This window comes from Rhinatrema bivittatum, chromosome 6 (genome assembly GCF_901001135.1).
Source record: "Rhinatrema bivittatum chromosome 6, aRhiBiv1.1, whole genome shotgun sequence".
In the NCBI taxonomy this organism is placed as follows: Eukaryota; Metazoa; Chordata; class Amphibia; order Gymnophiona; family Rhinatrematidae; genus Rhinatrema; species Rhinatrema bivittatum.
Genome location: NC_042620.1, coordinates 304180014 through 304201183, shown reverse-complemented (window position 1 = coordinate 304201183; position 21170 = coordinate 304180014). Strand labels below are relative to the sequence as shown.

Genomic DNA, 21170 nt, shown 5'->3' with positions numbered 1-21170 from the left:
TAATCTTGTTTTTCGCTCATTCTCACTTTTGCGAGACCTTTTCTCCTTACCCCATTCTCAATTTTTTGCATGGCTGCAGCTCAGAAATACCCTTATATCATTGTAAGGTAAAACTATGTATCCAAATAAAACCCCTTTCCTGCTAGAGATCTACCGTGAACATGGCCCTCAAGGTCATTTGGCCTCCCGTCTTTACAAACTAATTAAACACTTATCTCAAAGCCCTTCCCAGTCCTCGATATCCAAGGTGTGGTCTGAGGACATGACCATTTCTATCCCCCCAACTTCCTGGAAGCATATTTGGAATGTTATGATGCGCATCTCCTTATCCACTAGTTTGACTCAGTCCATGTTCTTTATTATGCATAGGGCCATATGGACTCCGTGGAAACTTCATAGAGCTGGAGTTGGTCATGCGACTCTCCTAAGGCTACTTTACAACATATGTTATATTCTTGCCCCCATACACTTTCCTTTTGGCAACAAATTTGGCAAACAGTATCTGCTGTTTTTAAATTGGAAATCCCATTATCCTATTCACTTACTATTTTAAAAGGGGCCCATCCATCTCTTTCCCTTTCAGCCACTCAATGCAAGCTTTTAGACTTCCTTCTCATAGTTGCGCATCATAATATTCTTTCCAATTGGAAAAAGAGTGACCTACTGTCTGAACCTCTTTGGTGGAACTCGGTTTGTCTCTATGTGAAATATGAAAAAGCTATGGCGATCAAATTTAGACGCTTAACTTCTTGGTCACAAGTGTGGAAACCATTAGACGTTTATCTTAATTTGAATCCTTAATGTGATGTTTCTAGCTCCTCACTAGCTTGCCTACATATTACTCATTGGGTCTTTTTATTTTTCTTTTTCTATCTCCTTTTTTCTTCTTTCCTCTTAACCTCTCTTTCTGTAGTCTCTTTTTCTTTTCCTATATGCTCTCTATTATATCCTTTCTGCTTTCTGTTCTCTCACTCTATAGTCCTTGTCCCTCTTGTGCCTTTTTCAACAGTGTTAGCACTCGAATAATGGTATTACTGATAATACACTCTTTTATCTTCTACAGTTATGTAGTACTTCTTATTTTGCCATTCTTTGCTCAATTGTTTATCATCATGTACAGTTGACAACTGTTATGCACGGTATAATGTTTGATTTCTCTGTTTTGTATGGCACTCTTTATAAACAAACTCCTAATAAAAAAATGTCACCATAAAAAAAAAAAAAGAATTCATGAACTCGTGTCCAGACTATTTATAATGTGCGCATATATGTGTATATGTTGTAAAATGACCACTTCCCAGGGCGTGGGCTGATGAATACAAGCTCATGTGTGCCCATTCAATTGTTTTAAAGTTACTATCTTTGTTACCATGTTACAAGGCTGGCAATTTAACATATAAAAAAGCATAATAATGATGGCAGAAAAGGACCACATCCAGTCTGCTCAGCAAGATTTTCATTTTAGTATCTGCCGCGCCGTGCAGGCTACTCCCATGTTTCTCATAAGGGTAGCAACTGCCATGCAGTTATTCCTAATGCTTACGATAACCCATAAATTTGGGGATATCTAGCTATCCTTTATCCTTTCAGTCAACATGTACTCTGAGTGCCCAACATTTCTCTTCTGTAGGTAAAGCATTTTCTTGCTTGACTGACCTTGTGACTTTGTGGTTAGAGCAGACAGCTTCAAAGTAAGATATCCTAGTTCCTTTACCATGTGGACTAATCACTATCAGGCCAATATAGTAAAGGTCGCAGGAGAGCGGGCAAATGCTCGCTCTCCTGTGCGCGCGACTGGGGGGGGGGCAAACATGCAAATGAGGGCCCACTGTAAAAAGAGGCGCTAGTGACACTAGTGCGTCCCTAGCGCCTCTTTTTTGATGGAAGCTGCGGCTGTCAGCGAGTTTGACAGCCGATGCTCAATTTTGCCTGCATCTGTTCTCAAACCTGCTGACAGCCACGGGTTCAGAAACCGGACGCCGGCAAAATTGAGCGTCCGGTTTTCAACCCGTGAGCGGCAGGCTGATTTTAATTTTTTTTCTTTTTTTATTATTTTAAACTTTTGGGACCTCCGACTTAATATCGCCATTTGGGTAGGCGCTAATTTCTGAAAGTAAAATGTGCAACTTGGCGCTATTACCCCTTATTAAATAAGGGATAGAGCTAGCATGTCGAAAACACACGTCGAAACGCGGGGTAACAATGCGCTCCGCTGGAGCACACTGTACTGCATCAGTCCATATGCGATTTATACTATGTTAATTGCCCTCCTTGTTCCCAAATTTAAGTTTATTATTAAAGTGTGACACATTCTGCTTGAATGCACAGAAATAAAGGTGAACAGAAAAAAAATATTTATTTATAAGACTAATTTAAAGATTTAATTGACAAGCTTTTGGGCGTTAAAACTGCCTTCCTTATGTTAAAAACAATATCTCAATTTCCCCTACATGCTTTCTTGTAATTTATTTTTGTTTTAATAATTAGAATAAAAATCATCAGATCAGTTGCAATTCATTTGTTGCCCTGGTCTCTTCTTTACCTGATTTTCAGAATGCTTTCACTGAGGAGAAACCTTTGCTGAGCTAATATATACTGAAGAACCTATATAAATAAAATTATAACTCAATAAGGACATTCTCTACTTGTACCTCTCACCTTAGCTGTCAGTTCATTTTTATTAATACAATGCATATCAACTGAAGAACTGTTTTTTGTGCCATGCCCTTTTAAATTCCATTACTGTTCTTGTCTTTACATCCTGTTCTGGGAGTGTATTCCATGCATCCACCATCTTTTATGTGAAGAAACTTTACCTAACATTGTTCCAGAGTCTTCCCCTTAAAGTTTCATATCATGAACCCTAGATTTACAATTCTTTCTAGCAGAAAAATTGTTTTTATGCCTCATTAATTCCTTTCAAGTATGTGAAAGTCTGTATTATATTTCCCCTGTCTCTTTTCAACTCCAAGATACATATTATGGTCCTTTAGTCTCATCTCATATGGCTTTCTGTACAGACCCATCACCATTTAGGTTACCTTTCTCTGGACCACTTCCATTCTGTCCTTATCTTTTTTGAGATGAGATCATCACAACTGAACCCAGTATCCCAGGTGATGCCTCACCAATGATCTGTACAGTTGCATTATCACCATTTTTTCCCTGCTGTTTATGCCTCTCTTGATACAAACTAGCATCCCTCTGGCATTAACTACTAGGGATGTGAATCGTGTGCCCGATCATTTTAACGACCGGGTTCGGCTGGGAGGGGGGAATCTGATCGTTAGAGATGTGAATTGGGATTGGTTCCGATTCCAATTCACATCACTAATTTTTTTTAGTGAGGCCCGCGCCGATAAAAAAAAACAAACCACCCCGACCTTTTAAAATTACCCCCTTAGCCTCCCCCACTCTCCCGACCCCCCCTCCCAAACCCTTTTACACATACCTGGTGGTCCAGGGGGGCCGCGGGGAATGATCTTGTTCCCGGGCTATCAGCTGCATTAATGAAAATGGCGCCAAGGCCCTTTGCCCTTACCATGTGACAGGGCAAAGGTAGCGCCAGCGCCATTTTGAATATTGGCAATACGGCCTGAGTGCAGGAGATTGCTCCCGGACCCCCCGCTGGACCCCCAGGGAATTTTGGCCAGCTTGGGGGGCCTCCTGACCCCCACAAGACTTGCCAAAAGTCCAGCAGGGGTCCAGCAGCGACCTCCTGCACTCGGGCCGTATTGCCAGTATTCAAAATGGTGCTGGCACTACCTTTGCCCTCACTATGTCACTATGTCACAACCTTACATCTCCCATGCTGGAGCAATGCAGCCTTCCATGCCTCTCCTGCAGCTATTTCTCCCTCATCGCCACTACTTCCCCCAGTTTCTATGCCCTCTAACCATCAACTATGAGCAGACACTGATGTGGGGGAGCATAAGACTGGGACAGGTGAAGGTACTGGAGCTTCCACCCAAAAAGAGAGTTCAGTCAAGGAAGTATTATTGTTTTTCTTTCTGCACTTATATCAGTATTATAAATAAATGCACATTTGCTCTCAAAAATGTCTTTTCATCAGAGTCCTTTCCTGTATATCCTGCTGTTGAGTCTGATAATATATATATCCTGCTATTTTTCCTGACTCATGTCATATTCCACCTCCTCCTCTTCATTCAAATGATCATCTAATCCTTCTGGCTGAAAACATATCACAGATCTTTGTTGGGTTATAGACAAGGCATCCCCTAGATCTGTTCAGGCAGTGGGAACATGTTTTGAGTAGTCCAAAGGCTATCTTGATGACTGCCCTGGTTTGCCTGTGGTCCCTGCTGTAGCAAGCATCTGTTGTGATCTGTGAGTTAGCTAGTGAGATCATGAGGCAGATTTTGAGTGATATCGAGTATTATATGTAGGGGAGAAAGCAGAATTAGATATCCATTAATATTAGGCAATGGGACAGTATCCTGGTCAAAGTTGGTAAAATCCTTCTCGGCTTATGCTGTAACTCCATCTACTACATATAAGGGAGAGAAAGAGAAGAGATTAGTTCCAATTTGGTAGTAGTGAGATCTGCATTCCTACTTAGAAGTCAGCCCCTGGTGATGTGTCCTTCCTGGAAGCGGTCATGAATTCCTGACTGTGAGAGGATATAGGTATCATAACAAGATTTTCTGTAAGGGGGTACTTCCTCCTCCCTCTCCTCTGTTTTCTCCCTTCTCAACTGTTGTGCCATCCAAAAGGGGCCCATCCATCTCTTTCCCTTTCAGCCACTCAATGCAAGCTTTTAGACTTCCTTCACATAGTTGCACATCATAATATTCTTTCCAATTGGAAAAAGAGTGACCTACTGTCTGAGTTTCCAAAAGCTGCATATAGTCATTTTGAAGTTTGGTTCTCAATCACTTAATTCCCCCATACCCAGTATGGCTCAATCTGTCCCAGTCACACTCACACACCCTATCACCAATGTTGTGTCTTTCAATGAAAGGTTCTTCTAGATGCCTGCATAAGTCTCCTGATTAAAATTGCCTTCATATCGTACACAGTTCTGGACAAGGTTTTGCCATTTAGCCCCCACATCTACCTCTCCTTCTAGCCTGCTGCCATGTCTGTTTACCAGAGAAGTCAGCCCACCAAACTCCTAGTTCAAAAAGACCACACAATTTTTAACTTAGCATGTAAAGTAGGTCTAATGAATATATTTGTGCAGTTTTGATAATTGTGCCAATGTGATTTATAATATAGCAATTTAGATGTGTATACCTAACATGATAATTTTTTTCATGCTTACATTTGCTCACAAATGCGGATATAAGTATGTATGTGACCTGTATGGAAAATACTGCTTGCGCGTATATGCCATTTTCGGGCGAGCTAAGTCTTTTAAAAATTCAGCCCAAACTAAGCAAATGTATTCCAGGGCAAAATTTCCGCTCACATACATTTTGATTTTAAAAAATATGCGTATAAGTCCATGCAGAAAGGTTTTCTTACCAAAGAGGAGGTATATTTTATTTACGTTAATGTCTGCGCATTCTTGGCCACTTCCAAGCAATTTTTCAATGCAAACTTAAGCCCATAATTATAATCCTCAGTCTGCATGTCCATTGTATATCAACAGAAAAAATGAAATGTATTGAATTTTATTTTTTGTCTGATAGACAAGTAACTCATAAATCCCTTTCAAAATACAACTTCCTTGTCAATGTACCACTGCCATTCACAGAAGCAGTCATAATGCAGCAAGCAACTCACCTGAAGAGCTTCATGGAAAGCATTGCTTTATCAGCCTAGATCAATTTGCCACCTCTTTGTCCTATTTTGCGAGTTAGCACTCTTACAGGCCGATACTGTATAAGGGGTAAAGCTAGCGCGTCGAAAACGCGCGTCCAAACCTGGGCTAACAGTACGCTCCACCGGAGTCTACTGTACTATATCAGCCTGTTAGTTATTTCGTTACAGATGCTGCACTTTAAGGCTTAATTTTCAAAATAAAGAAGAAATAAGATTCTAGAGAATGATCACTGAGTTCCATGGAACTAAGCCGAGAGTTCTTAGATGATCCTAACCATATTATTGTTGTTGTTTTTAATTGCCCAGAACCTTCTTAATGCTCATGCCTGGGATTTCAGCAGTTATGCCTTCACTGCTATGCAGTGAGTTTTCAAATTACCCTCTACCTGTCATTTATTTGAATGTGTGATTAATTATTATGGGGGCAATTTTCAAAGGGATTTTTTGTAGGTAAATAATGGAGTTTACTTGCTTGGGGGGGGGGGGAATACTCTTTGAAAGTTACTCCCCTGTCTCTGTAGGGAAAAGAAGCAGGCTCAGTAAACTTTGAAATTCCTGTGTGTTCTTTACACTGCTTATTTTGAACCTGGAAATACAAGGGGTAAAGAATGTGGCCTAACACAGGATTTTCAGAACTGTGAGATGTTTAACATTTTAAAACACACTTACAGGCCTGCAGGTTATTTGTATCCATTGACTTGCAAATATCACATGGAGTATGAAAATTGGATAATTTTGTAGCAGCTTGTATAAGAAAGTCGGAGAGTATAGTCATATATTGCACCACATTTCAAAGCAAACTTGTACATATACCTGTTTGCTCTAAAAATTACCTCTCCAAAACTACCAACACAGAATTACACCTGCTAAGTTTTACACAGATATTTTTTCAGGAGAATTGATGTGCATACTTTAAAAAAAAAAAATCCAGAAGTATATGTTTTAAGTTCATATCCCTCCTGAACCTCCACCCGTGGAAATACCCATTCAGTCTTGGTAAACTTACATGCATACAGGACATATGCACATGAATTTATCCACATATTGTCAGGCAGTTTTATAACAAGCCATGTCCTTGGTAGAGCACTGTTTTACTTATGGAAATTCATTTAAAAATTACGATCTCTATGAACACCTACATATTCCTATATTATGTACAATGTGTAAGGGACTGCTATCTCTTCAGAATACTTCTTCTGTTCTTCTTGTTTCTTTTCTGTAGTTTGCAGATTGGTGGTCTGAGATTGTAAAATCTCCTAGCAGCAGTGTAATTGTCTTTTATTCTTACTAGTAGGAGTTTCAAGACTGGATGATGAAGTAAAACTGACAGATGTAAGCTCTTGTAAAGCAGAGGTTAAAATCAAAATTCATCCAAAAGGGAAATGGAAGCCAGTAGCATTGACTAAGAAGGAGGATTGTGTGAATAAATGAGCAAGGGTGAAATATGAACTCAGCTGCAGAATTTCAATTCACTTAGAATAGACTGGCAGTGGAGATAGGTGGATCTGCATGGTGTTTATTATGAAAATCAAGGATGTGATTGAAAATATGGTCAGAGAGATTTTGAAGAGTGTGGGCAATGCTTAACATTTAACATAAAAGAGCAACACCTCCCTAGACAAAAGACCAAACAATATAAAGAGGTGTAGGGATTAAATAATAACCAATGTATGTATATAAAAATAAGTCATATGTTTCTATGATGTCGTAATTAAGGAGAGATGGTATCTGAAAAATTGGTATAAGGATTTTATTCTACTGTCTCTTGCCTGCAATGGGCTTCAAACAGTATCAATATTTGAACATTACAGATTCAAATTATATACCATATCTTCTATCAAAAAGCTTAATTCATAAATACATAAAAAATTACATAACTGCATATCAAATGTTTGGAATCAAATGTAAACAACTCCAAATGACTGCTGAGCAGTACTTAAAATATATAAAAATATGCCTTCCTCAGGAGTTCATAAATGAATTATCATTATTCCAAGAGACGCTTCACTCAAAATGGCCAACATGGGTCATGTTGAGTCAGCAATTTTTTTCAAGTTAAGAAAAGCCGGTGAATCTACTAAGCTAAGTATTGCTTTTACAGCCATTTGGAGTCATTTACATTTGATTCTAAATATTTTGGTGTTTGCATTGTTTGAAGCCCTTTGCGGGCAAGAGACAGTGGATTAAAATTATTACACTGATTTTTCTGATACCGTGTCTTTCCTTAATTGTGACATTATAGAAACATATAACTTGTGTGTGTGTGTGTGTGTGTGTGTGTGTGTATATATACAAGGATTAAAATTGCAGAAACTTCATGGAAAGAGAGGACAGGTTAGACTAAAAAATTAGCTGAACGTTTTGAGAAAAAACATTTGTTTTGGTTCTTCCTGTTTTTAGTACTGACTGAGCACAATTAAATATACACAAAAAATGTTCAAATCCTATTACTCCAACAAGATACAGCTGTCTGTCTGGAAAGGGTGGATTATAGGAAATTTGATGTGTGAATCATAAGTGTGAATCCAGTTAATTCTTATCACATCCACCTGACATGACATGCTTTAGTAGTATTTCATCCTCCAAGCTTTCTGTGTAAACTGAAGCTGATCTCTAGTATCATTTCAGAGCTGCTTTCCTGACACCTAATCAAGGTGGGAATTACAAATGCTTTTAGATGCTCATACTGCAGCATCTAGATATGTAGTGACACATTTTCTAACCTGGATTGGAAATAAAACTATGTAAAATAGAGCTAACAATCAATTGCAGTTCTGACTTTGGTGTTTATATGCTGACATATTCCTGTGGACTGGATTATATTTGAAAAACAGAATTCAAACTACAGATTGTAGAGCATAAAGGTGTTCTAATGGCAGAGGAAAATCTATGTTCCTTTTTGTTTGTTTTTGAACATTACAAGCATCCTATTTTTTCAGTACGTTTGATGACTGTGCATACGCACATATTATCTGGTTATGCACAAATGCCTGCAATGCATTTGAAAGCATTTAATTCCTCTACCTATTTTACAAACATATGCATGAAAAAAATATCACTTGCTTGTAGAAAACCCTGATTTATACACATAAGTGGGTATATTTTTTAAAAATCTGTGTGTACTTAAAATCACCAGTTTGATACCTCCACCAGTTCACTCAGGACAGCACATTGAGTCCCTCTTGGTACTTCACTCTGAACTCCCCCCAATTCTTCCAGATCTTATCCCCAACAACAGATGAGTCTGATATCAGGTGTAAAATTGTGCAAATAAGCTGCCAAATTAATTAGCATACATCTGTTATAAAAAGGCAACTTACATCTGTACGTATAAACCACATACCTAAAGATGCCCACTTTTTTACCCCATGTATTTGCTTGTGAAGGCCAATATATATGCGCATGGGAACCATTTGAAAAATAAGACATTCCAATGCTTTACATGAGTGTATTTGCCATTTTTGCACACTTAACTCTTTTGAAAATTCACCCTTTTGAGTATTATATGCTTTTTTCTAAAAGCTTGCATAGACTTCTGGATGTGCCTGTCTTTCTTCAGTCTATAATTTTTATATATGATAACATTGGTATGTGTTTGGGGAGAGAGAATATATTTGTACTTGTCATATACCAAGTTGTGTATGAGAGGATTGCTGTTGTCATCAGTATGTTCAGTAAGGCTTCAGATTCATTCCCAGGGGAGCTGGCCATGCTCTGACTGAACCTGTATATACACCTATTTAGTCTATGAAAGTTATGTTAGTATAGAACTACGTGGCCCACTGTGATAAAAGTAACTCTTAAAATCCTTCTGTCTTCCTCTAACGTTACCTGTGTCATTATCTTGCCAATATATTTGTGGATATTTGATCTATTTTAAGAACCACACATAAAACTTAACTCTCATAGTTTCTCAGTTACTTCTGTCTAAACTATCATTTACTTGTACTACATCCATAGAAAGGGAAATAATGATCCTTTTTGTGGAATTTGTTCTTCTTTGTCTACTGTATCCTTATTTTTCTGGTTTCCCTTTGAATATCCTGCTAGTGCACGGAGCATTGAACATTGTACATTGAAGCAAATTTGTAGGTCAATAACTACACATGGAAATTTAATTATGTAATATTCAAGCATAATTTTCCTCCTTTCACATAACTCTTCTCCTTTTTCTTGACAAGTAAAGCTATGTATGCTTTGGAATGAATTTTCAAAGGAGTTACACATATAAAAGTATCAAACTGTATATTGTTGTAATTTTAAAAAGCCCATCTATGTCTATAACTCCAATTGAAAATTATTTCCTTTTAATACATGCATACTTTACCCACAAAGGGAAAAGACCAAAAAGGTTACATGAGAAAAAAAGAGCATATACGTGCACATATGATGCATTTATGCACAATCCATATTTTATAAATGGGTTACATATGTGTGTAATAGTATGCTTGAAAAAAGTGAGCATATTGAGGGCATGTCTATGTGTGGCTTATACCTATATACATATTTTCAGACTTGCTTGTCTACTTTTATATCTGCTAATTATATTGCATTAATAATCTCAAATATTAATTATTGTCTAATGTCGTCTAGCCTGGAAGTATGGGTTACCTGGGGGAAGGTCAGGCTGACTAGCCAGGAAAGTCCTGATGATTTGTAGAACCACTGGGCAAACTGATGAAGATACACAAAATAGGGCATTTCAATTACATGTGTATGTTTGAAAATATACTAATGTACGTGATTAACTGAATGGAGGGTTCCTCATAAAGCCTTTTTTCTCTCCCATCAAATAAATGTGTGTTATAAAATTGATAGCAAACATATGTGAGTATGTTATATTCTGCACGTATTGGTTCAATATATGCACATATGATCACTAATATAGTGATATAGTTTCTCTACATCGTTGTGTACAGAGGTGGACTATAAATGGAATAGCAGCAAGCTTCATGTTTTCAGGAGCTTTCTGAGCTGGTCTAGTGTTTATCCCTATAGCTTTCACTGTGGGTAACAACTGGGCCAGATCCGCCTCTCTAGCCCATGTCCTTTTGTGATGAGATGAATGAGTTCCAGTTTAGGTGTTATTGTTGTCCCAATTTCAATCCTTTCAATCCTGTGGCTCAGCAATCCTCTCATCCCCAATGCAGTACTGGAAGGGTATTCTCCTGACTCCTTTTTCCTCCTCTGTTCCTCCTAGAGATAACTGTCATCCCCTGAATAGTGCCATTGATCATCTTCTCCTCATCCCAGATCTTTCTCCCAGGGAATGAATGTGAATTAATTCTTCCTTGAGGACATAGATGGGCCCTATGGTTATCCCTCAGTGGGAGACACCCCTTCCTAAAGGTATTAGACAAAAACTGAGTCCCTGTCCCTAGGGTATTCAGATAAAACAAAAGCAAAGTTCCTTAAAGAAACGAGGAAACCCAAAAAAAAAGGCAGAAATGGAGGAAAAAATTCTTCCTTCTCAACAAAAATGTTTACATAAACCATGAGAAAAACAGTGAAGACAGCCTGTGTTCTTTATTTCAGCCTGATGTCAATTATGGATCCAAGGACACTTCCCTGAAAAATAACCAAAAATGGAACAGCAAAGAAACATGCTGTCCTTAGGAGGGTCAACTTTATATTCCACAACCATAAATGGTGTCAGGGATTTATAAAGCCTGAGAACTCAACACCTACTGCCCCCTCATAGGGGTGCTAAGATAAATCTGTTTCCCCCATACTAAATGGCCATTTCATCTGCTAGAGATCCTCTAGATTATGTTACATATTATTTGGATGGGAGTAAGCTGAAAGAAATGTCATTTTTTACTGTGCTTAAGGTGATCACTATGCTCTGAAGACTGCAATTGGTATTGTATGAGGGTCCTTATGCAATACAGGTTTTAGAGGTGGGTGAGGGGGCAAGGTCATGGAAACAGCAAGGAGTCCCTAATAGCTCAGAACTGGGAGCTCCCCATTCTAGATATAAGGTCCGCAACATCTGTAACAACTCCTTAGGATGAAATGCTCTCTCTTTCACCTCCTTAACAGGAGAATCTGTCAGCTGCCAGACATTATCCTGGTACCTCGAGTCAGTGGTTTTCTCCTAAACCGGAGGGGTTGCATGATATATTTGTCTGTCACTCCTCCCCACTATCTGAATTCTATATATTCCAATCGGCAGCAGCCTGTTACCCCTCTATGACTGTAATCGTTTTTCCCATTATTACTAAACCCCTTTCAGCCTGACTGATTAGGCTTTTTGCCTTCTTGGCATTAGAGGCTTTTATAGCCGCTTTGAACTATTTGTGACATCTCCTTCCTCTGTACTGTAAGGGAGACCAGAACCTGTTTGGAAGGTTTTTCTACCTTTCATTCAGTGTCAGCCAAATGAAGGTTCTAATCATTTACTGTGGCTGAAAGTTTCTTACAAGAGGCCTGCAACTGCTTGCAGCCTTGAAAGTAGGGGGCAGCTTTGCCTAACTTAAGGTGACTTAAGCAATGAGTGGCAGCATCTGTAAGGGCAGAATGGGTGGAATCTAATATTTAAGACCAGTTTTATCAGCAATTTTAGTTTTAATCAAACTTTTTTCAATAGAAAACCACGATTCACTCTCGAACATGATTTAAAAATATGGTACAATATTTTCAGCAGGCAACAAGACAATCCACTTCACTCCTGGTACCATAATGTATTCATTTTTGCCTTTTTGTAACCAGGCGGAAATAAGGCAAACAGAGATACTATACACTGTATAAATGCAGTGGTTATAAAAATGCAATATATACAAAAACAATATTCTGATAACTGTGATTATATTAGGACCGCTTATAAGAGCGGCCAAGAGAGAGAGAGAGAAGACAGAGTTAGTATTTACAAACATATGTCTTTGGTAGTTGCTCAACTGAGCAATCAAGTGATCAGGTAAGTTCATGTCCCCTATCTGGTGTCCTTCAGACAATTAGGACAACTTAGTTTCTCTACTGGGGAGTCAGCTATGGTCTCCCCCAAATGTGAGAACAACAGTGATGGGGTTCAGATCGGGACAGCTACTCATGTATCTGTTCCAAAGTCATGATGCAACTCACTCGTTTTTATGTTTTCTATACTGGATCTGGCTTGTGGTCACAGTTTTGTTTTCTTAATTCTTTTTATATCTCAACCACTAAAAAGGAAAAATACAGCTTTCAAGCAGCTACATGCTAAAAGTCACCTACACATATTTTTAGCATTTCTTAACAAAGCAGAATATGCTTCATTATCTCTAAACTGTAATGCTCTTCAGTCCTATCTAGCCAGAGCATCTTCATGTTCTCAAGTGTTACATTTTTTCACTGTGTATCTAAGTAAACACAGACTTTTGTATAACTATAATTTCTTCTAAGCTATACTATAATTCCTCACAATAACTTTCCTTTAGGCTACATTATTGCTTTTTCAGGCAAAGCTGTTTCTTAGCTTTCCATTGGCAATGCAGTTTTCCATTTACATTTGTGGATGGGTTGGGGGTAGGAGAGCTATCTCTCTACGCATGCACTAGAATGTCTTCACATCCACTGTCCCTTCACTATAATACACCAATCTTTTGTTTATCAAAAATATTATAGCTTATCATTCTAGTTATTTAAAGGAAATTACATGTCTTTTGTCTACATTACATGAAGAATCTTTTTGTTGCTTTAAATTTTATTTATTTTATATCTTGCAGATGAGCTCAATGAAAATGTTAAGGCCTCGCCTTAACGGCATTCTGTTCAAGTTGACCTTTGAAGAACATGTGAGCAACATCAAGCCTGACATAATGTCTGTCACTCTAGCTTGTGAGGAGCTAAAAAAGAGTGAGAATTTTAACAGATTAATAGAATTGGTACTGTTGGTGGGGAACTATATGAATTCTGGTTCCAGAAATGCACAATCACTGGGCTTCAACCTCAGCTTTCTTTGCAAGGTAAGACCAAATATTCTTGAATTAATGTGACTGACATTATCTTGACAGTACTTATTTAAAAGTAGGTTTGAAAAAAAAAGCATTTTTAATTATCCAAGCTAAACATGTAGACATGTTAAATTACTTCAGTAAAACAGGCAAAACTTACTGGAATGTTTTCTCTTTCCTGAAGACATGCATATAGGAGGGCAATTTTTAAGGTGACTGTCCTACTTGCATGCCCATAAGTACTTTATATCCATGGTTCTAGAAGATAATTTTCAAAGGGAAGTTCCTCATATAGCTTCCCATTAAAAAAATTCCTAATTCATCTGTACCACAGGCATTCTTTATCCCAAATTATTTTCCTAGAAGAAAGGTGGGATAGAGTTGATATGATAGCACATTCAAATACCTCCAATGTACCAAGACACAGAAGACGGGCCTTATTCAACAGAAAGGAGGCACTGGAACAAGGGGTTATTGAATAAGGAGGAAAGAAGGTAAACTTAGGTGTTATCTATGGAAATATTTTTTTTTACAGAGAAGGGTGGTAGATGCATGAAATAGACTTCCAATGGCGATGATGATGAGAATGACAATATCTGAATTCAAGAAATCATGGTTCAAGCATAGGGGATCTCTGAGGGAGTGGTAGTGAATGTGAAACTGAGAAGTTAGCTTGAATGGCCAAACTAAATATGTTTATATGATTTAATTTTGCTGTTACATTTCTGTTTCTATGTAAATAACAAGTGGGAATCCACAAATGTACATTCACCAGCTCACCCCCTTGCACTGCCCATTTCCCCTATGGGGAAATGTATTAAATCTGAAAACAGTGGGTGTATTTTTTTCAACATGCAGAAAGGGCAGTTTTCAATGGCTTTTTTCCCCATGGGTATTTATTTATTTATTTAACAGCTTTTCTATACCGACTTTAGAATGCACATCATATTGGTTTACATCTCAACAGTAGGTGGAAAATACAATGAACAGGGGTGGAAGAGCGACAATAGTAGAAACACAAGGGCAGGAGGCTCTAGGAGGAGTCTGAAAATTGAACTAGAGAAGTAACAATAACTCAAGAGGTAACATTTACATATTTACATGATGCAAATTACTTGGAGCGAGTCAAAGATTATTATCTTTGACTCGCTCCAAGTCGCTTTGACTCTCCAAGCAGGAGAAGAGGGTGAGAGAGGTACATGGAGTTAGTCTGGAAATGCCTGGTGGAATGGATTTCTACCAGGCATTTCCAGACTTAGTATTTTCCTAAATTTAGTATGGCAAGGCTCCAGGTGGAGGTTTGTGGGTAGGGCATTCCAGTGAGTTGGTCCAGCAATTGAGAGAGCACGGTCCCTTGTTGCTGTGAGACAGGCCTTCTTGAGGGGTGGCACTTGTAGGGTGCCTTTGAGATTTTCTCTAGTGGGGCGGGTGGATTGTGTGGATCGGAGTGGTTCGCTGAGCCAAGAGGAATTATTTATGTGGATGGATTTGTGTATGATGGGGGTTATGTGGTCTGATTTGCGTGTGTTCATGATTATCCTTGCAGTGGCATTCTGTAGTATTTGGAGGGGTTTGATGGTGGAGTAGGGAAGGCCAAGGTACAAGGAATTGCAGTAATCCAGCTTGGATGATAGGGTGGATTGGATGACGGTTCTGAGATCGTGTGTGTGGAGGAGTGGTTTGAGATTTTTTAATAACATTGAGCTTGTAAAAGCCTTCTTTTAGGACGGAGTTACTGTGGTTTTTTTAGGTTTAGATGTGGATCAATTAGAAAGCCAAGGTTCCATACAGGAGGCTGTGAAGTGAGGAAGGTGGCTGTAGGGTCGTTGGGAGGAGAGAGCTTAAGGGTTTGGTGGTTGTGGATGAGGTGGAGCTCAGTTTTTGAGGCAACACCCTTTTACCTATTTAAAACTTTTTTCTCAAAATGTCTTAAAGATGCCATGCAAAGCCCACAACAACTTTTTCATATTCATAATTTGACCAATATTAAGTGCCAAAACACACTTTATGACGCTTACCCAGGGATACAAGAACACTTAGATTTTGTAGAAATTATATATTTTTTTATTTAGCAATATAAGTATTCTTGGGAGATGCTGATGCCATTTCTCTGACAAACTGACCACCAGCATCTCATTTTATACATGAACTGATCCTTCTTTTATAGGCAAAATATGATACAGTACTAGGTCAGAACTTCTGAAATTGTGTGACCACCTGATGAATCGTTTACATAAATTGTCATGTCAACAGCATGATACAGTATCCCTAAACTACCCTGACCAGTTCTCCAAGTTGGGGCCCATTTACCATCACTCTTTAGATAATCCTTTGCTCTGTTTAAATCTTGCTGTTCAGGGCAATCATTACACCTTAGGCTGTTTTTACAGATGCGCCTGTTAATGTTGCCCCTATAACCAACATTCTAGCAACCTTTGCGTTCTGCTTTTGTGACCCTATAATTAGGAATCACAAATTGTTGCCAGCTTCAACTGCTGTCCAGGTGTCCTTGGAATTCCTGCAGGTCAGGCTCAGTAGGGCATTTAAAGTTCACATAGCCAGAAAGGCTAAGATAGCGGAGGATTCTGGGTTAGTTGCCATTTCCATGTTGGTCTCAAGCTCAGATACACATATCATCAAGTCTCCATTATCCTTTAAAATCTCACATTTTTTAGACTCTCCAGCAAATTCAAGCAAAATTTTTGCCTCATTTCTCTCACAAGATAGCTAATATTTGTGGTAATTTTCCAACATATACACCCCCTATAAAGAATAATAAAACTATTCTCTGGACAAAATTGTAATCATTAATAAGCTTAACTCATCATCATTCTCATTAAACCCTTGTTCAACAGCACTTTTAAAACTTTCCAGTCACACAGACAGCAGGATACCCGATTTCCTGTTCCTGCCCGGGAGTGCTGCAGGCATCATCTAGCCACCTGTGAGTCTGAGTCACCTGACCCTCTGGGACCTTCTTAATGTGGCAAGCAGTGGAGCGCTGCTGCTGGCACACCTAAGCTGCAGGCCAAATGGACATGCCCCTTATGCCAGATTTTTTTTCATGTGTAATATGGGAAGGAAAAGGAAAGGTCAAACCTTTTCGTCCCAGATCTCTACTTCCTTTAAAAGGCCCATGGATCAGCATGTAATGAGGCCCAATTCACCGCTGCAAGGGAACTTGAGCACAGAATTAGACAACTTTAACTCTAAGCCCAGAGGAAAGATCTCCTCCTGCTAATCCTTGTGCATTATTGGAAGGTTTACCAGAATGTACATACCTTCTCCTTTGTTAGCCTGGCAGAGTGAAAATGTGGAACCCTTAGCATCTGATACTGAGGTGTAGGCTCTGTTTTGTGAGCTACTGATTCTTATGTTTCCACTGGCACTATCTCTGCGATTCCATCTCCAGTGAAACCCTCTAGTTTTGAGCCTTGGGGTTGATGACACTGGATCCATCTAAAATAACCTTGAAACATTAGAGGATATTTGCCAGAATAGAGACATCAATTTCTAATTCTGTATCACAAATTTGCCTCTTCATATGATGTAACATCAGAATTAAAGGAGGTAGATGCTACATTGGCGCAGATTGATAGTAACTTGGTTGTTCAATCTAATAGTATAGCATCATTACAGTCCTCTATAGTTTCAGATAAAAATAATTTGATTCTTCATTATAAGTGTGAACAAATGAAAAGATTAAGATCTAAGGGGGTCATTTATCAAAGTGCTATATGGCGTTTTCACATGCGTTAAGGCGTTTTCGCATATGAAAAGCACCTTTAACGCATGTGAAAACAACATAACGCATGCAAATTAGGAAAAGGGGAGGAATTTTGGGCGGGATTTCTGGCCAAGTGGGCTTCTCTCTCTCTCTCGGCTTAAAGTAAATGAAAAAGGTGTGATTAATATCTGTGTTAAAACTGTGCGATACAGCTTTGCAATTTGATGTTACCCAGGTAGAGAGAGTCCCTCAAGCTAGGTTGAGAGAACATTTATTTATTTATTTTTTTTAATTTTTATATACCGATGTTCCTATATAGCATACATATCGCACCGGTTTACAAGGAACTAAACAGTCGCCTCAGGGACGGAATACATTAAAACAGTCGCCTCAGGGGCAGAATACATTAAGACAGTCGCCTCAGGGGCAGAATACATTAAACAGTCGCCTCAGGGGCGGAATACATTAACATAGGTGGACAGGAAAACTTTTAGGGAGACATTCATAAACTCGATTAAATGTAACTGGGTGCCAAACTCTGAGACATAAATACAGTGGTAAGTATATCGTCTATCACAACATTGCACAAATCTCATCTTTGGGTGAGTTTCCTCACTCCAAAGGTCATCAAATCTTCACAAGAGTGCACTTTTCTGTCCGTATGTCGCACTCTGCATGTCAAAGTGGTCCCTAACCCCTACACTAATACCTAATCCTCACGTCGAGTAGCTAGGTGGGCCTCCTATAGAGGTATAAATATCTACCTAGTAGGAGGGCCTTATAGCTAGTCTCTCTCTCTCTTTCTCTCTCTCCCTCCCTCCCCCCAAGTGGTTGTAGGTAGGAATTGCAACAATTGTGGTACTTACCGCAAGTGCAAGAAAGTTACCGCAGTCTGTGGTAATACCTATGCGAAGTGCTAAGATAGAGCATTTTGCGATAAACAGCCTGTTACCAAAAAACACACCCCTTTTCCTATCGTATGCGGTATTTAGTGCATTTTGATAAGTCCAGACCAAAGTTTTTACATCTGTTGAATTTTCCTAAAACCTGTCTTTTGTCTGGTTTACAATTCCTGACAAGAGAAAAGTTCTAGCTGAAACACATGGTGAAACTGATATCCTTGCATCTTTTAATAGTTCAGATGTATCTCTTTTCTTACACCCAATACGCCCACAGAGAAAATATCAATCATTCAAATATCAATCAATTCAATATCAATCAAACAGAGAAAATATTTTAAAGCAGATAAAGAGGTTCCATCTAGGCTGACTTGTTCCATTCCTTATTCATCTAAAACTTCTTTACTTAAGGAAATTATTCTAAAATATTGGCATGTTTTGTCACCATTGCAGAATTTTGAAAAATTACATATATTTGCCATTAAAAAACATTGTAATTTACATGATAACTTGAGCCAGGGTAATAATACTACATGCATGGTGAGTAGTGAAAGAGGACAGGTCCCATGTGGTACATGCTCAGCGTACCCTCATGTGATGAGGTTGGACACTTTTCATCACCCCAATTTGAGACAGAATTACAAGTTGCTGGGAGTTTTTACATGCAATTCTGACGGCATGGTATATGCAGTGGTATATCCGTGTGAAATGATCTATATTGGTCAAACTGTGAGAGCTATTAGATATAGAATCATTGAACATAGGAGTAGCATCAGGTCTCTCACAGAGAATTCCCCTTTGGTTGAACATTGGGTGAAACAGAATCATTCATTGGATGATTTAAAATTTTTTGTGATTTAGCAGATACAGTTAAGAAATGGAGGTGATTTATCATCAACTTAGAACAGTGTTGCATTTTTAATTGGCAGCCGTCAGCAACGTTTGGATGGGATGGTCCGATAGAATGGTCTGCCTTTTTGTAAAAGGATGTATTTATAGAGGCAGTAAAAAGGGGTCTTTTTTGTTGAATGGGGAGTGACATGTAGGATTCTGATAAGAGAGGTTTTGGTGAATAAAAGTTTAGATGTCAACCTGTGATATATAGTAGGGAAAGTCTATTAGGTTGGAGGCAAATAGATGAGATTGTAGATGGGAGTGTATAAGCTTTATTATTTGCAGGTCATACTGTTGATGGTATGAGAATAATATGAAAAAAAGAAAAAAGATGGTGTACAACACATGTAGTGATTAATTTAGGCTGTCATCAGGTGATTGTTTATATTGGGGTTGATTGGGTTAATACTCTAGGATATAAAAAGTCCTCCAAGATTACAACTTGTATGCAACACAGAAGCAGGCAGTAAATGTGACGTCATTTCTGGGAGGAACATGGGTAATGAGTGGCGTTAGAGCTGAGATCGGGTATTTTGTGAGTTATGTGTTTATTTAGTTTTCTTTAATTATAAAACATGTTTTCGTATTCTTTTCATAGTAATGATGGTGTGTTATGTATGAAGAAGTAGATATTGAAAATAGAAGCCATTTGAAAGATGTTTAGCGCATACTTGAGAGACGCAATAGAGTGGTGAAGCAGATAAAATATTCCCTGATGTGTGTAAATTAAACGGTGATTTGGTGGAGCATTATATAGAGACAGGTTTAGTATGGGTCAGAAACAGATATTTATTTAGGGTTTTGTTTGATTCTTGTAGAAGTATATGGAGGATTACAGATATTTCCCTGAGGAAGCCCTTAGATAAGAGGGCGAAACAGAATTCTTTGTCGGATATGGGACATGGAAGATATCTAGAATAGTGAAAATCTTAATCACAATCTAAACCACAATCTTAATCCCCTCTGTCTTAAGATTGTGGTTTACAACAAAGAAAATTTGGATAAGACATTTGAAGGGAGTTTTTGTGAGAGTAGAAATATTTGAGAGTGTGGGGAATAATAGTGAAAATTGTGAATATTTGATTAGAATATATTAAAATTCAAATAATATAAACAATATTGGATAGTGGAATATTTTGCACATGTATTTTGAGATGTTGTTTTAAAGTAGTATGAATGGATGAGGGTGCATGTGTTAGTTTTTAATATGTATAGATAGGATGGTTATATGTTGAGTAAATAAACATACTCTAATCATATTTATGATTGATATTTTCTCTGTGGGTGTATTGGGTTAAATTTGAGAGGAAATATAACAGATCTTCATTGTGATTATTTCTCTTTTCTTACAGACATCTTCTAATAATATTGCTACTCGATATATTTTTTGAGTAACTTTTATGTTATTCTAAAACAAGGAGTTTCTCCATTAATATTTCAAATATAAGAGATCATTGTTACGTGGTCATCCCATGCCTGTATTTCCTGATGTCTGTTGAGAGACGCAACTTAGAAATAAATCTTTTTTTGAATTTGAGGCTTGGGTCCTAGCCATAGAAGCCCCTTTTTTCTTATAAAAATCTCCTGTAAATGCCTAGTTGAGCACCTGGAAAATAAATTCAATGCCAAGAAGTGCAGAATCATGCATATGGGCTGTGGAAATCTGAAAGAATTGTATTTGATGGGGGGGGGGGGGGTTAATGGCTGATGTGCACGGAGCAGGAGAAGAGACCTGGGGGTAATAGTGTCTAACAATCTGATGTCGGCGAAACAGTGTGACAAGGCGATAGCTAAAGCCAGAAGAATGCTGGGCTGCATAGAGGGAGAAATTTCGAGTAAGAAAAGGGAAGTAATTATCCCCTTGTACAGGTCCTTGATGAGGCCTCACCTGGAGTACTGTGCTCAGTTCTGGAGACCTTATCTCCAAAGGGACAG

General features: G+C 38.4%; 1 protein-coding gene across 1 annotated transcript in view; it reads left to right on the top strand.

Annotated features, from left to right (window-relative positions):
- DIAPH2 (diaphanous related formin 2) overlaps positions 1-21170 on the top strand; it is a 2404298-nt gene that overhangs the window by 1314536 nt on the left and 1068592 nt on the right. Inside the window, exon 22 of the mRNA XM_029607438.1 lies at positions 13488-13727. Within this exon, the coding sequence (XP_029463298.1) occupies positions 13488-13727 (240 nt within the window). The remainder of the gene's footprint in view (positions 1-13487; positions 13728-21170) is intronic.